The 13,544-nt window shown below is 48.7% G+C and overlaps 1 protein-coding gene, 1 long non-coding RNA gene and 1 pseudogene across 3 annotated transcripts in view; 2 read left to right on the forward strand and 1 right to left on the reverse strand.

The window, feature by feature from the left end:
* Window positions 1–11,851, reverse strand: part of LOC103345348 (uncharacterized) — a 39,372-nt gene extending 27,521 nt beyond the window's left edge. The window contains exon 1 of one of the 2 annotated variants that reach the window (XR_016231154.1): window positions 11,427–11,851. This is a non-coding gene — a long non-coding RNA (uncharacterized LOC103345348). The other variant, XR_016231153.1, reaches the window with a different exon arrangement.
* On the forward strand, window positions 5,649–6,350 carry LOC138849095 (ubiquitin-like-conjugating enzyme ATG3 pseudogene; annotated as a pseudogene).
* A 542-nt stretch (window positions 11,852–12,393) lies between the features above and the next one.
* PARP12 (poly(ADP-ribose) polymerase family member 12) overlaps window positions 12,394–13,544 on the forward strand; it is a 41,652-nt gene continuing 40,501 nt past the window's right edge. Inside the window, exon 1 of the mRNA XM_051835660.3 lies at window positions 12,394–12,738. Within this exon, the coding sequence (XP_051691620.3) occupies window positions 12,407–12,738 (332 nt within the window). The 5' untranslated portion in view covers window positions 12,394–12,406. The remainder of the gene's footprint in view (window positions 12,739–13,544) is intronic.

The raw sequence follows: 13,544 nt of genomic DNA on the forward strand, positions 1-13,544 counted from the left end.
CGGGTTCCAGTCCCAGTTGGAGTGCCGGATTCTGTCCCGGTAGCCCCCCTTCCAGGCCAACTTTCTGCTGTAGCCCAGGAGTGCAGTGGAGGATGGCCCAAGTGCTTGGGCCCTGTACCCCATGGGAGACCAGGAGAAGCACCTGGCTCCTGCCATTGGATCAGCATGGTGCACCGGCCGCGGTGGCCATTGGAGGGTGAAACAACAGCAAAAAGAACACCTTTCTCTGTGTCTCTCTCTCACTGTCCACTCTACCTGTCCAAAAAAAAAAAAAAAAAAAAAACGGTTAGGAAAGTGAAGAGGCAACCGACAAAATGGGAAAAAATATTTGCAAACTATGCAACAGGTAAAGGGTTGATAACCAGAATCTACAAAGAAATCAAGAAACTCCACAACATCAAAACAAACAACCCACTTAAGAGATGGGCCAAGGACCTCAATAGACATTTTTCAAAAGAGGAAATCCAGGGCCGGCGCCGCGGCTCACTAGGCTAATCCTCCGCCTAGCGGCGCCGGCACACCGGGTTCTAGTCCCGGTCGGGGCGCCGGATTCTGTCCCGGTTGCCCCTCTTCCAGGCCAGCCCTCTGCTGTGGCCAGGGAGTGCAGTGGAGGATGGCCCAGGTGCTTGGGCCCTGCACCCCATGGGAGACCAGGAAAAGCACCTGGCTCCTGGCTCCTGCCATCGGATCAGCGCGGTGCGCCGGCCGCAGCGCGCAGGCCGCGGCGGCCATTGGAGGGTGAACCAACGGCAAAAGGAAGACCTTTCTCTCTGTCTCTCTCTCTCACTGTCCACTCTGCCTGTCAAAAAAAAAAAAAAAAAAAAAAGAGGAAATCCATAGGGCCAACAGACACATGAAAAAATGTTCAAGATCACTAGCAATCAGGGAAATGCAAATCAAACCACAATAAGGTTTCACCTCACCCCAGTTAGAATGGCTCACATACAGAAATCTACCAACAATAGATGCTGGAGAGGATGTGGGAAAAAAGGGACACTAACCCACTGTTGGTGGGAATGCAAACTGGTCAAGCCACTATGGAAGTCAGTCTGGAGATTCCTCAGACACCTGAATATAACCCTACCATTCAACCCAGCCATCCCACTCCTTGGAATTTACCCAAAGGAAATTAAATTGGCAAACAAACAAGCTGTCTGCCCCTTAATGTTTATCGCAGCTCAATTCACAATAGCTAAGACCTGGAACCAACCCAAATGCCCATCAACAGTAGACTGAATAAAGAAATTATGGGACTTGTACTCTATCGAATACTATACAGCAGTCAAAAACAATGAAACCCAGTCATTTGCAACAAGATGGAGGAATCTGGAAAACATTATGCTGAGTGAATTAAGCCAGTCCCAAAGGGACAAATATCATATGTTCTCCCTGATCGGCGACAACTAACTGACCACCAAAGGGGAAACCTGTTGAAGTGAAATGGACACTATGAGAAATAGTGACTTGATCAGCTCTTGTCCTGACTGCTGATGTACAATGTAATACTTTATCCATTTTAGTATTTTTGTTTTGTTCTAATACTATTGGTTGAACTCTGTAATTAACACACAATTACTCTTAGGTGTTTAAATTTTAACTGAAAAGTGATCCCTGTTAGGAATCTGGAAAACATTATGCTGAGTGAAATAAGCCAATCCCAAAGGGACAAATACCATATGTTCTCCCTGATCGGTGACAACTACCTGAGCACCAAAAAGGAAACCTGTTAAAGTGAAATGAACACTATGAGAAACGGTGACTTGATTAGCCCTCACCCTGACTGTTGATGAGCAACTTGATATGTTACCCCTCTTAGTATTTTTTTTGTTTCTTCTACTTAATACTTTTGGTTGAATTCTGTAATCAATACACAGTTATTCTTAAGTGTTGAAACTTAACTGAAAAGTGATCGCTGTTAAATATAAGAGTGGGAATAAGAGAGGGAGGCGATGTACAATTTGGGACATGCTCAAGATGACTTGCCCCAAACAGTAGAGTTAGAAACATACCAGGGGATTCCAATTCAATCCCATCAAGGTGGCATGTACCAATGCCATCTCACTAGTCCAAGTGATCAATTTCTGTTCACAATTGATCATAATGATAGGACTAAGAGCCAAAGGGATCACATAAACAAGACTAGTGTCTGCAAATACTAACTGATAGAATAAAAAAGGGAGAGAACGATCCAACACGGGAAGTGGGATACTCAGCAGACTCATACAATGGCCAATGTCCTAAACAGCACTCTGGCCTCAGAATCAGCCTTTAAGGCATGTGGATCTGGCTGAAAAGCTTACGACAGTATTTCAGGCATGGAAAGCCAAGACACTCTGGCAAAAAAAAAAAAAAAAAAAAAAACAAAAAAACAAAAAAACAAAAAAACAACCTAAATGAAAGATCTCTGCGAGTGAGATCCCAGTGGAAAGAACAGGTCATCAAAGAAGGAGGTACCTTTCTCTGAAGGGAGGAGAGAACCTCCACTTTGACTATGACCTTGTCTAAATATGATCAGTCAGTGAACTCAAAAGGCTTCCATAGCCTTGGCAACTCATGACAAGAGCCTAAGGTGATTACTGATGCCATAAACAAGAGTGTCAATTTGTTAAGTCAAAAACAGGAGTCACTGTGCACTTACTCTGCATGTAGGATCTCTGTCCTTAATGTGCTGTACATTGTGATTTAATGCTATAACTAGTACTCAAACAATATTTTTCACTTTGTGTTTCTATGTGGGTACAAACTGTTGAAACCTTTACTTAATATACGCTAAACTGATCTTCTGTATATAAAGAGAATTGAAAATGAATCTTGATGTGAATGAAAGGGGAGCGGGAGCGGGAAAGGGGAGGGTTGCAGGTGGGAGGGAAGTTATGGGGGGGAGAAGTCATTGTAATCCATAAGCTGTACTTTGGAAATCTATATTCATTAAATAAAAGTTAAAAAAAAAAGAAGAAATGTTAAAGGAACTAAAGGGAGACATAGACTCTAATACAATATTAAAGGGGAACTTCAATACTCCACTTTCAGCAATGGACAGACTGACCAGTCAGAAAATCAGCAAAGAAACAGAGTAAATCAACACTATAAACCAAATGGTTATCTACAGAACTTTTCATCCTATGGTTGCAGAATACACTTCTTCTGAACAGTGCATGGAACTTTCTCTAGGATTGACCACATACTAGGCCATAAAACAAGTCTCAGCAAATTCAAAAACATCAAAATCGTACCATGCATCTTCTCTGACTACAATGGAAAGAAGCTGGAAATCAACAACTCAATGATATGTAGAACATATGCAAACACATGGAGACTGAGCAACTTGCTCCTGAATGGACAGTGTGTCACTGAAGAAATCAAAAGAGAAATCAAAAAATTTCTGGAAATAAATGGGGATCACAATACAACATACCAAAACTTATCAGATACAGCAAAAGCAGTGTTAAAAGTTTATAGCAATTGATGCCCACACCAAGAAATTGGGAAGGCACCAAATAAATTAACTATCAATGCATCTCAAAGACTCAGAAAAACAACCAGAAAACTAAACCCAAAACTGGTAGGAGAAAAGAAATAATTAGAGAAGAAATAAACAAAATTAAAACCAAAAAAATTTCAAAGATCAGCAAAATGAAAAGCTAGTTTTTTAAAAAAAATAAACAAATTTGACATACCACTGGCACAACTAACCAATAAAAGAGGGAGAAGACCCAAGTCAATAAAATTATATATGAAAAAGGTAACAAACACGAAAGAAATAAAAAGAATCATCAGAAGTTACTACATACAGCTGTATTCCAACAAATCAGCAAACCCTAGAAAAAATGGACAGATTCCTGACACATACAACCTACTTAAATTGAGCCATGAAGACACAGAAAACCTAAACAAACCCATAACCAAGACAGAAATAGAATCAGTAATAAAGACACTCTCAACAAAGAAAAGCCCAAGACTGGATGTCCTTGCTGAATTCTTTGACATTTAAAGGAGAATTAACTCCACTTCTCAAATTATTCAGAACAACTGAAAGGGAGGCACCCTTCCTAATTCTTTCTATGAAGCCTGCATCTATATCACCTTAATTCCTAAACCTGAAAAAAGATAAAACAGAGAAAGAAAACTACAGACCAATTTCCCTGATGAACACAGATGCAAAAACCCTCAACAAAATACTAGCCAATTGAATCGAACAACACATCAGAAAGATCATTCACCAGGATTTATCCCTGGTATGGCAGGGATGGTTCAATATTAGCAAATCAATCAGTGTGATACATAACATTAACACACTGAAGAATAAAAACCATATGATTATCTCAATAGATACAGAGAAAGCATTTGATAAAATGCAACACCCTTTCATGATTAAAACTCTAAGCAAATTGGGTATGGAAGGAACATTCCTCAACACCATCAAGGCAGCTTATGACAGACCCATGGCCAGGTCCTATTGAATGAGGAAAAGTTGGAAGCATCCCACTGAGACCTGGAACCACACAAGACGCCCACTCTCACTACTGCTATTCAATATAGTCCTGGAAGTTTCAGTCAGAGCCATCAGGCAAGAAATAGAAATCAAAAGGACACAAGTTGGGAATGAGGAAGTCAAAATATCCCTATTTGCAGTTGACATGATTCTATATACAGGGATCCAAAAGACTCCATCAAGAGACTATAAGGGCCGGCGCCGCGTCTCAATAGGCTAATCCTCAACCTAGCGGCACCGGCACACCGGGTTCTAGTCCCGGTTGCCCCTCTTCCAGACCAGCTCTCTGCTGTGGCCAGGGAAGGCAGTGGAGGATGGCCCAAGTGCTTGGGCCCTGTACCCCATGGAGACCAGGAGAAGCACCAGGCTCCTGCCTTCGGATCAGCGCGGTGCGCCGGCCGCAGCGTGCCAGCTGTGGCGGCCACTGGAGGGTGAACCAACAGCAAAAGGAAGACCTTTCTCTCTGTCTCTCTCACTATCCACTCTGCCTGTCAAAAAAAAAAAAAAAAGACTATCAGAACTCATAGAAGAATTTGATAAAGTGGCAGGATATAAAATCAATACACAAAACTCAATAGCCATTGTACGCACAGACAATGCCATGGCTGAGAAAGAACTTCTAAGATTGATCCCATTCACTATAGCTACAAAAAAATACATTTTCATAAAGTTAACCTAGGACATCTATGATTTCTATGATGAGAATTACAAAACATTAAAGAAATAGAAGATACAAAAAAATGGAGAGAGATCTTCCATCAATGGTTTACTCCCCAAATGGCTGTAATGGCCAGGGCTGGGCCAGGCAGAAACCAGGAGCCAGGAGCTTCATTTGGGTCTCTTTGCCTTCCATCTATTTGTGTCTTCTTTTAAAGATTTTATTTGTTTACTTGAGAGGCAGAGTTATAGAAAGAGGGACAGACAGAAAGGTCTTCCATCCACTGATTCACTGCCCAAATGGCTGCAATGGGCAGAACTGAGCCACTCCGAAGCCAGGAGCCATGGAGCTTCTTCAGGGTCTACCATGAGAGTGCAGGGGCTCAAGCACTTGGGTCATCTTCTACTGCTTTCCCAGGAGCAGCTGCAACATGAATTGGTGCCCATACAGGAAGCTGGCATTGCAGGTAGTGGCTTTACAAAATATGTGCCATGCTACAAACGGTGCAAACAGATGGAATATTCAGATGAATTGGAAGCTATCATAGAAGATGATGGTGATGGAGGATGGGTAGATACATATCACAACACAGGTATTACAGGAGAAACTTAGGCAGTTATGGAAATTACACTGGAAAGCAAGGGCAGTATAAAACTCCAGGACTGTTCGCACTATGTGAAGAGGAAGAGGAGGAAGATGAGGGGAAAGCTGCTGATAGGGAGGAATATGAAGAGAGTGGATTGTTGGAAACAGATGAGGCTACTCTAGACACAAGAAAACTCGTAGAAGCTTGTAAAGCCAAAGCTGATGCTGGAGGTGAAGATGCTAGACCTTTACATCACTTATGATAAATATTATCAGACACCCCGGCTATGGCTGTTTGGCTATGATGAGCAATGGCAGCCTTTAACAGTTGAACACATGTATAAAGATGTTAGTCAAGATCATGTGAAGAAAACAGTGACTACTGAAAATCACCCTCATCTCCCACCACCTCCTTCGTGTTCAGTTCATCCATGCAGGCATACTGAGGTGATGAAGAAAATCATTGAGACCGTTTCAGAAGGAGGGGGAGAACTTGGTGTTCATATGTATCTTCTAATTTTTCTGAAATTTGTACAAGTTGTCATTCCAACAATAGAATATGACTACACAAGACACTTCACCACGCAGATAGAATTTATCCTAATTATTGATTGATTTAAAGGGATTAACCCATAGATGTGACCATCGACCATATTCACCAATATGTACAATTTCTCTAATAAAGGGACTTATATGTTTATGTATTAAATAAAAAAAGTTCCACTAAAAGAAAAAAACTTATGTCACAGTACCAGCCTCCACCAACTTGTTTTCTAATTGAGAGTTTAATTTATTTACATTTAATGTAATTACTATGAGTAGGATTCTTGTGTCATTTTGCTATTATCTTACTTTTCCTGTCTCAATTCCTCCATTAATGCCTTCTTTAGTGTTAGACAGTTCATCGTGTCATTTATATTCTCTTGTGGTTTTATTAAAATTTATTGATTTCTATGACAGACGGAGTCACAGAGAGGGGACAGAGATCTTTCATCCCCTGGCTTACTCCCCAAATGGCCACAAAGACTAGGGCTGAACCTGGCCAAAGCCAGGAGCTTTATCTGAGTCTCCCACATGGGTACACAAATCCAAGCACTTGGGCCATCTTCCACTGCTTACCCTGGTGCATTAGCAGGGAGCTGGATTGGGAGTGGGGTACCTGGGACTTGAACTGGTGCCAATATGGGATGTTGGCATGGTAAGTGGTGGCTTAACTCATTGTGCCACAACACCAGTCCCTTTCTTGTGATTTATTATATACTTTTCGAGATCAGGCACGTTCAGGGTGGTATGGCTGTAGACAATATTATATACTTTTTTTTTTTTGGACAGGAAGAGTGGACAGTGAGAGAGACAGAAAGGTCTTCCTTTGCCGTTGGTTCACCCTCCAATGGCTGCTGCAGCCGCCGCACCACGCTGATCTGATGGCAGGAGCCAGGTGCTTCTCCTGGTCTCCCATGGGGTGCAGGGCCCAAGCACTTGGGCCATCCTCCACTGCACTCCCTGGCCACAGCAGAGAGCTGGCCTGGAAGAGGGGCAACTGGGACAGAATCTGGCGCCCTGACCGGGACTAGAACCCGGTGTGCCGGTGCCGCAGGCGGAGGATTAGCCTATTGAGCCATGGCGCTGGCCAATATTATATACTTTTGAGTTGCTGGTTGCACCAGTGATTACCATCAACATAACTGATAAACATCTAATTTGGATTAGTACTAATTTCAACAGTATATTAAAATTGCTTCTCTATTGCTTCCTTTCCCTTCCCCATTCCCTTCTGATATTATCAAAAACAATTTTCATACATTGCCCATCAATTTAGATTTCTAACTATTGTATGTTTGTCTTTTAAATCATATGGGGAAGGAGCTACAAAAATATATTTATACTTTTTCATTACTATGTAGTTACCTAAAGCTTTTCCTTTCTTCATGAAAATTCAAGTTAGTTTAGTGTTATTTACTTTCAGCCCAAAAGACTCCCTTTAGTTTTTGTCTTATAGGTAGCAACTAACTCTCTTGGTTTTTGTTTATCTGAGAATATCTTAAGTTCCCCTTCAATCCTGAGAGAAGGTTTTGCTGGATATGGAATTCTTGGTTGACAACTTGGTTTTAGCACTTTGAGTATCATCCTGCTACCTTCTAATATGCATTATTTCTGAGGATAAGTCATTTTTTAATTTATTGAGGATTCCTTGCACATGAGTTGCTTCTCTCTGCTTCTGAACTTTTTTTTTATAACAGTTTGATTATGATGTGTCTAAGTCTGGATCTTCTTGAGTTTATGGTACTTGGAGTTCACTGGGTGTCAATGTGTAGATTAATGTTTCTCATGAAATTTGGCTAGGGCTGGTGCTGTGGCTCACTTGGTTAATCCTCCACTGTGGTGCCGGCATCCCATATGGGTGCCAGGTTCTAGTCCTGGTTGCTCCTCTTCCAGTCCAGCTCTCTGCTGTGGCCTGGGAGGGCAGTGGAGGATGGCCCAAGTGCTTGGGCCCCTGCACCCACATGGGAGACCAGGAGGAAGCACCTGGTTCCTGGCTTCGGATCGCCACAGGGCGCCAGTTGTAGCGGCCATTTGGGGAGTGAACCAACAGAAGGAAGATCTGTCTCTGTCTATAACTGTACCTGTCAAATAAAAAAAATTTTTGGCAAGTTTTAGACATTATTTCTTCAATTATCCTTTTTTCCCTTTTTTCCTCTTCTAAGACTTCCATTAAGTGTAGGTTAGTACAGCTGATGGTGTGCCACAGGTCTCTGGGGCTCTGTTAATATCTTTTTTGTTGTTGTTTTTGTTCTACAGACCAGGTAAGTTGATTAAACACCTATACATCTTCTTGTCTGTGCCAAGATGCTATGTGTGTTCTCTGGATCATGCCTCCAACAACAAGTCAAGCAGTTTGAAACCATGCATAGGTTTTACTTCTTGTTTTCACAGAACCTCTGTGTCAGGTAATATTGAGTAGTTAGTGTCCTCTCAGGAGTTGCCTTCTAATTTCCCAGAAATATGCTGGAGTTTTTCAAAATTCCTATGGATATCTCATTGTTTAGTGTTTATTTTTAGGTTTTTGTTGGTCTACTGTTTGCTCTGTTATCCATTGCCTCAGCCACTCATGATATTAAAACATTTAACACTCCAGGTGAGCAGGGGAGAAACCTTTAGATTGAGCTAGTCCCTGTGAGGCCCAATAAAGAGAAACCTTGTCAGGGTCTATCAAGGAACCACTAAACACATCAAATAATTATTAGTCTGTGGGAATGAGTCTTTGAAAGCGCTCCAGTCCGTGGGCAGGTGTTTGGCTTGGCAGTTAAGATGCCCATTGGAACACCTGCATCCTATAATGGAATGCTTGGGTTAGTAACTCTGCTTCCCATTCTAGCTTCCCGCTAATGCAGACCCTAGGAGGCAGCAGTGTTGGCTTAAATAGTTGGGTCCCTGCCACCCACACAGGAGACCTAGATTTGAGTTCCTGGCTCTGACTTTTACCTGGATTAACCTCAGCTGTTTTGGCATCTGGGAAGTCAGCCAGTGGATGGAAGCACTCTCTTTCTCTCAAATAAATAAGTAAATAAATGAATAGCTCTAGGTCTGTGTGCATCCTCAGCTACCTACTGGGAATGTTATAATTTTTTTTTTTTAGATTTATTTATTTGAAAGTCAGAGTTACACAGAAAGCAGAGGCAGAGAGAGAGAGGCAGAGAGAGGCAGAGAGAGGCAGAGAGAGAGAGAGAGAGAGAGGTGTCTTCCATCTTACTGGTTCACTCCCCTATTGGCTACAATGGCCGGACCTGGGCTGATCTGAAGCCAGGAGCTTCTTCTGGGTCTCCTATGTGGGTGCAGGGGCTCAAGGATTTGGGCCATCTTTCACTGCTTTCCCAGGCCACAGCAGAGAGCTGGATTGGAAGTGGAACAGCCGGAACTTCAACTGGTGCCCATATCAGATGCTGGCACTGCAAGCAGTGGCTGTACCGGCTATGCTGCAGCACCAGCCCCAGGAATGTTACTTTTCAAGGCTACCATGGAGCTAAAGAGTGGGAGATAGGACTAAGGTAAGTTAAAATACTACAAACAGCCATACTTATTGAGATTCAACTGTTTTTCTTGATTCAATGCTAGATGGGTGGATGCAAGCCTTTGGTTAATTTCCAGAGCTCTGAGAAAGTTTATTCTGAGATTTTTGGACAGTTTTTCCATTGTTTTTATGGAAGGGAAGACTTTCTGGAGTTCTTAATCCACTATATTCACTGATGTAATCCTTCCTGTCTTTAAAAAAAGCTATTTTATAGCAAAATAGTATTGAAAATAAATTTATTTATATTTGAAAAACAGCAATTTCCCATTTATTTACTACCATCCTCTTTTTAAAATAGGTTATTTTATATAAAATAGTATTAAAATATAACTATTTGAAAAGCAATCTCATTAAGTGAAAAGCTGATTTGTTTGTTTAGTTTCATTTTAATTTTTGTTAATTATGTATGCACATACACATGTAATTATTTAAAAAGCAGAGACATGTCTCACGTGCTAGCTCGCTCCCCAAAAGCCTGCAACAGCTGGGGCTGGGTCAGGCCGAAGCTGGGACCGGGCACTGATCCGGGCCAGCCGGCGGCGGCAGGGCCATCACTGGTGCCTACTGGACCAGCAGCGGCACAGGCGCCAGCGTCCCCAGGGGCGTGCTCACCGCCGTGCCCAACACCTGCCCCAGAACTGAAGGCTAGGACGGAAGAGTCTAAAGTAAAAGTCCAAAAGGAAAAGTCGCCCCGGCCCATTCTCCAGCCATCGCATTCTCCTTCACTCCTGCGAGTGCCTCGTCCTCCCACGCACGGCCGTCCTCCCACGCACGTCGTGTCTCACAGCGGCCGCAGTCCCCTCCTTCTCTCCTGCGAGTGCCTCGTCCTCCCACGCACGTCGTGTCTCACAGCGGCCGGAGTCCCCTCCTTCACTCCTGCGAGTGCCTCGTCCTCCCACGCACGGCCATCCTCCCACGCACGTCGTGTCTCACAGCGGCCGGAGTCCCCTCCTTCACTCCTGCGAGTGCCTCGTCCTCCCACGCACGGCCATCCTCCCACGCACGTCGTGTCTCACAGCGGCCGGAGTCCCCTCCTTCACTCCTGCGAGTGCCTCGTCCTCCCCACGCACGCCCGTCTCACAGCACCCGCAGTCCCCTCCTTCTCTCCTGCGAGTGCCTCGTCCTCCCACGCACGTCGTGTCTCACAGCGGCCGCGGTCCCCTCCTTCTCTCCTGCGAGTGCCTCGTCCTCCCCACGCACGTCGTGTCTCACAGCGGCCGGAGTCCCCTCCTCTACTGCGAGTGCCTCGTCCTCCCACGCACGGCCGTCTCACAGCACCCGCAGTCCCCTCCTTCTCTCCTGCGAGTGCCTCGTCCTCCCCACGCACGTCGTGTCTCACAGCGGCCGCGGTCCCCTCCTTCACTCCTGCGAGTGCCTCGTCCTCTCCACGCAGGGCCGTCCTCCCACGCACGCCCGTCTCACAGCACCCGCAGTCCCCTCCTTCACTCCTGCGAGTGCCTCGTCCTCCCACGCACGGCCGTCTCACAGCACCCGCAGTCCCCTCCTTCACTCCTGTGAGTGCCTCGTCCTCCCACGCACGTCGTGTCTCACAGCGGCCGGAGTCCCCTCCTTCACTCCTGCGAGTGCCTCGTCCTCCCACGCACGGCCGTCCTCCCACGCACGTCGTGTCTCACAGCGGCCGGAATCCCTCCTTCACTCCTGCCAGTGCCTCGTCCTCCCCACGCACGTCGTGTCTCACAGCGGCCGCGGTCCCCTCCTTCACTCCTGCGAGTGCCTCGTCCTCCCCACGCACGTCGTGTCTCACAGCGGCCGCAGTCCCCTCCTTCACTCCTGCGAGTGCCTCGTCCTCCCACGCACGCCCGTCTCACAGCGGCCGCAGTCCCCTCCTTCACTCCTGCGAGTGCCTCGTCCTCCCACGCACGGCCGTCCTCCCACGCACGTCGTGTCTCACACGGCCGCAGTCCCCTTCCGCGTGCGCCAACGCGGCCTCCTGAGGGCTGTTCCCGCACTTTCCCGCTCTGCCCCTCTCGGCTTTCCTCGCGACCCCGCAGCTTCCCCACTCGAGCGCATTTCCACGCGCGTTCTCACACACCACATGGAAGTCCTTCCGGGTCGACTTCGCGCGCCCGAGGCGGCGGCCTACCACCGCGCTGCCGCAGTCCTCCCTCGAGACGGCGCTCCCCGACTGCTCCCGAAAGCCGACGGCGGGGTCAGAGGTCACGGGCGGTACCATTTAAACAGCTTCCCCAGGCCCGACACCGCAGTTCCCGTCAGGAGCGACGTCCTCTGCCCCGAGGGCTCTCGCTGGCCTCTGAGGACGCAGGTCCCGTCAGGCCCGGCCGCGGCCCGGCGGCCCCGGGTCCGACACGCGCGGTTCCGGGGCGGGCCCGCGGCCGTCGTCCGCTTCCGGCGCCGTCGGGCACGCGGCGGGCGTGCTGCAGGGCACTTGTGGGCGGCTCGGCCGCGTCGGCGAAGGCGCCCGCGGACGGCCCGGGGCGTGGCGAGGCCCCGCGGGTCTGCGCTCTGCGGGCGGAGGGAGGGAGCGGCTTTCGGTTTCGTTTCCCGCCGGCGGCCCCACCCCGCGCTTCGACGGCTCGGGGCCCCGCCGCGCGACGCCCTCGACGGCCTCCCGGCGGCGGCCATGGCGCAGGCCGGCGCGGTGGCCGAGGTGACCCAGGTGCTGTGCGCGGCCGGGGGCGCCCTGGAGCTGACGGAGCTGCGGCGCCGCTTGCGGCGGGACCTGGACGCCGACGCCCTGGAGCGGCTGCTGCGGGCGCCCGGGCGCTTCGCGGTGGTGGCGCGGGCCGGCGCGGACGGCGGGGCGGCGGCCCCCGAGCGCGTGGCGCTGGCCGTGACCCCGCTGCGCCTGTGCCGCGCGCACCAGGCCCCCGCCTCGGGCTGCGTGGGGCTCTGCTCGCAGCTGCACCTCTGCAGGTTCATGATGTACGGCACCTGCAAGTTCGCCCGGGCCGGGTAAGGCGCCGCGCGGGCGGGCGGGGCGGTTCCCAGCCCGTGCCCCGGCGAGGGACTCCCGAGGACGGCCGCGCGTGGGACGCCCCCGGGCGGCAACAGGGCGGTGCGGGTGGGGAAAGTGGCGGCCTCGCCCAGGCTCCGGAGCTAGCAGCCAGCCGCAGCCTAACGCGGGCCCCTCCCGTCGCCCCCAGGGTCCTGCGGGACTCTGCCCGCCAGCAGTAGCCCCTCCTGCGTGGCCCTCTGAGAAGCCCCAGCCTCTGCTCAGCTGGTGGGCTTCGCGCCCCTGCTGCTCTGAGCGAGCACCTCCCTTAGTCGGCACCTACTTCCTGGTGGCCGCCTCCGCCCGTGGAATGCGAACCCAGGAGGGCGGAGGTCAGCTGCCCCTCCCCCGCCCCACCCCGGCCCCGAACACCCTGCCTCCCAGGTGGGCGGTGAGGTGCGTGGACTGGGTGTTGAGCTCTGTTAACGAATGTCGGCTTCATCCCGAATGGCAGGAGAGAGCAGACCGCGTTTGCCTTCTAGGAAAGGTAGTTGTGCGGATGCTGACTTGGGCGATGCCGTGGGGACCCACGTGGAAGCTGGTCCGCTTACTTGGAGAGTTTTTCCGTCGCTCCTTTCCTGCCTCCGGTTTCCTCTTTCCCCCTCCTCTTTCTAGCTATCTCAGTAGACAATTTCTTGGTCACAGCAAGTCCTGGAGTCAGCGCTGGGGTGTAAGCCTTGGTCCATGTTGGCCTTCAGGGATCCAGGCTGACCGACCTCAGCTCTGCCTCCGTAACACAGGGCTCTTGACCGTTTTGGGTGCCAGG

The sequence above is a fragment of the Oryctolagus cuniculus genome, chromosome 3 (assembly GCF_051225735.1).
Source record: "Oryctolagus cuniculus isolate XC-2025 breed Fujian yellow rabbit chromosome 3, ASM5122573v1, whole genome shotgun sequence".
In the NCBI taxonomy this organism is placed as follows: domain Eukaryota; kingdom Metazoa; phylum Chordata; class Mammalia; order Lagomorpha; family Leporidae; genus Oryctolagus; species Oryctolagus cuniculus.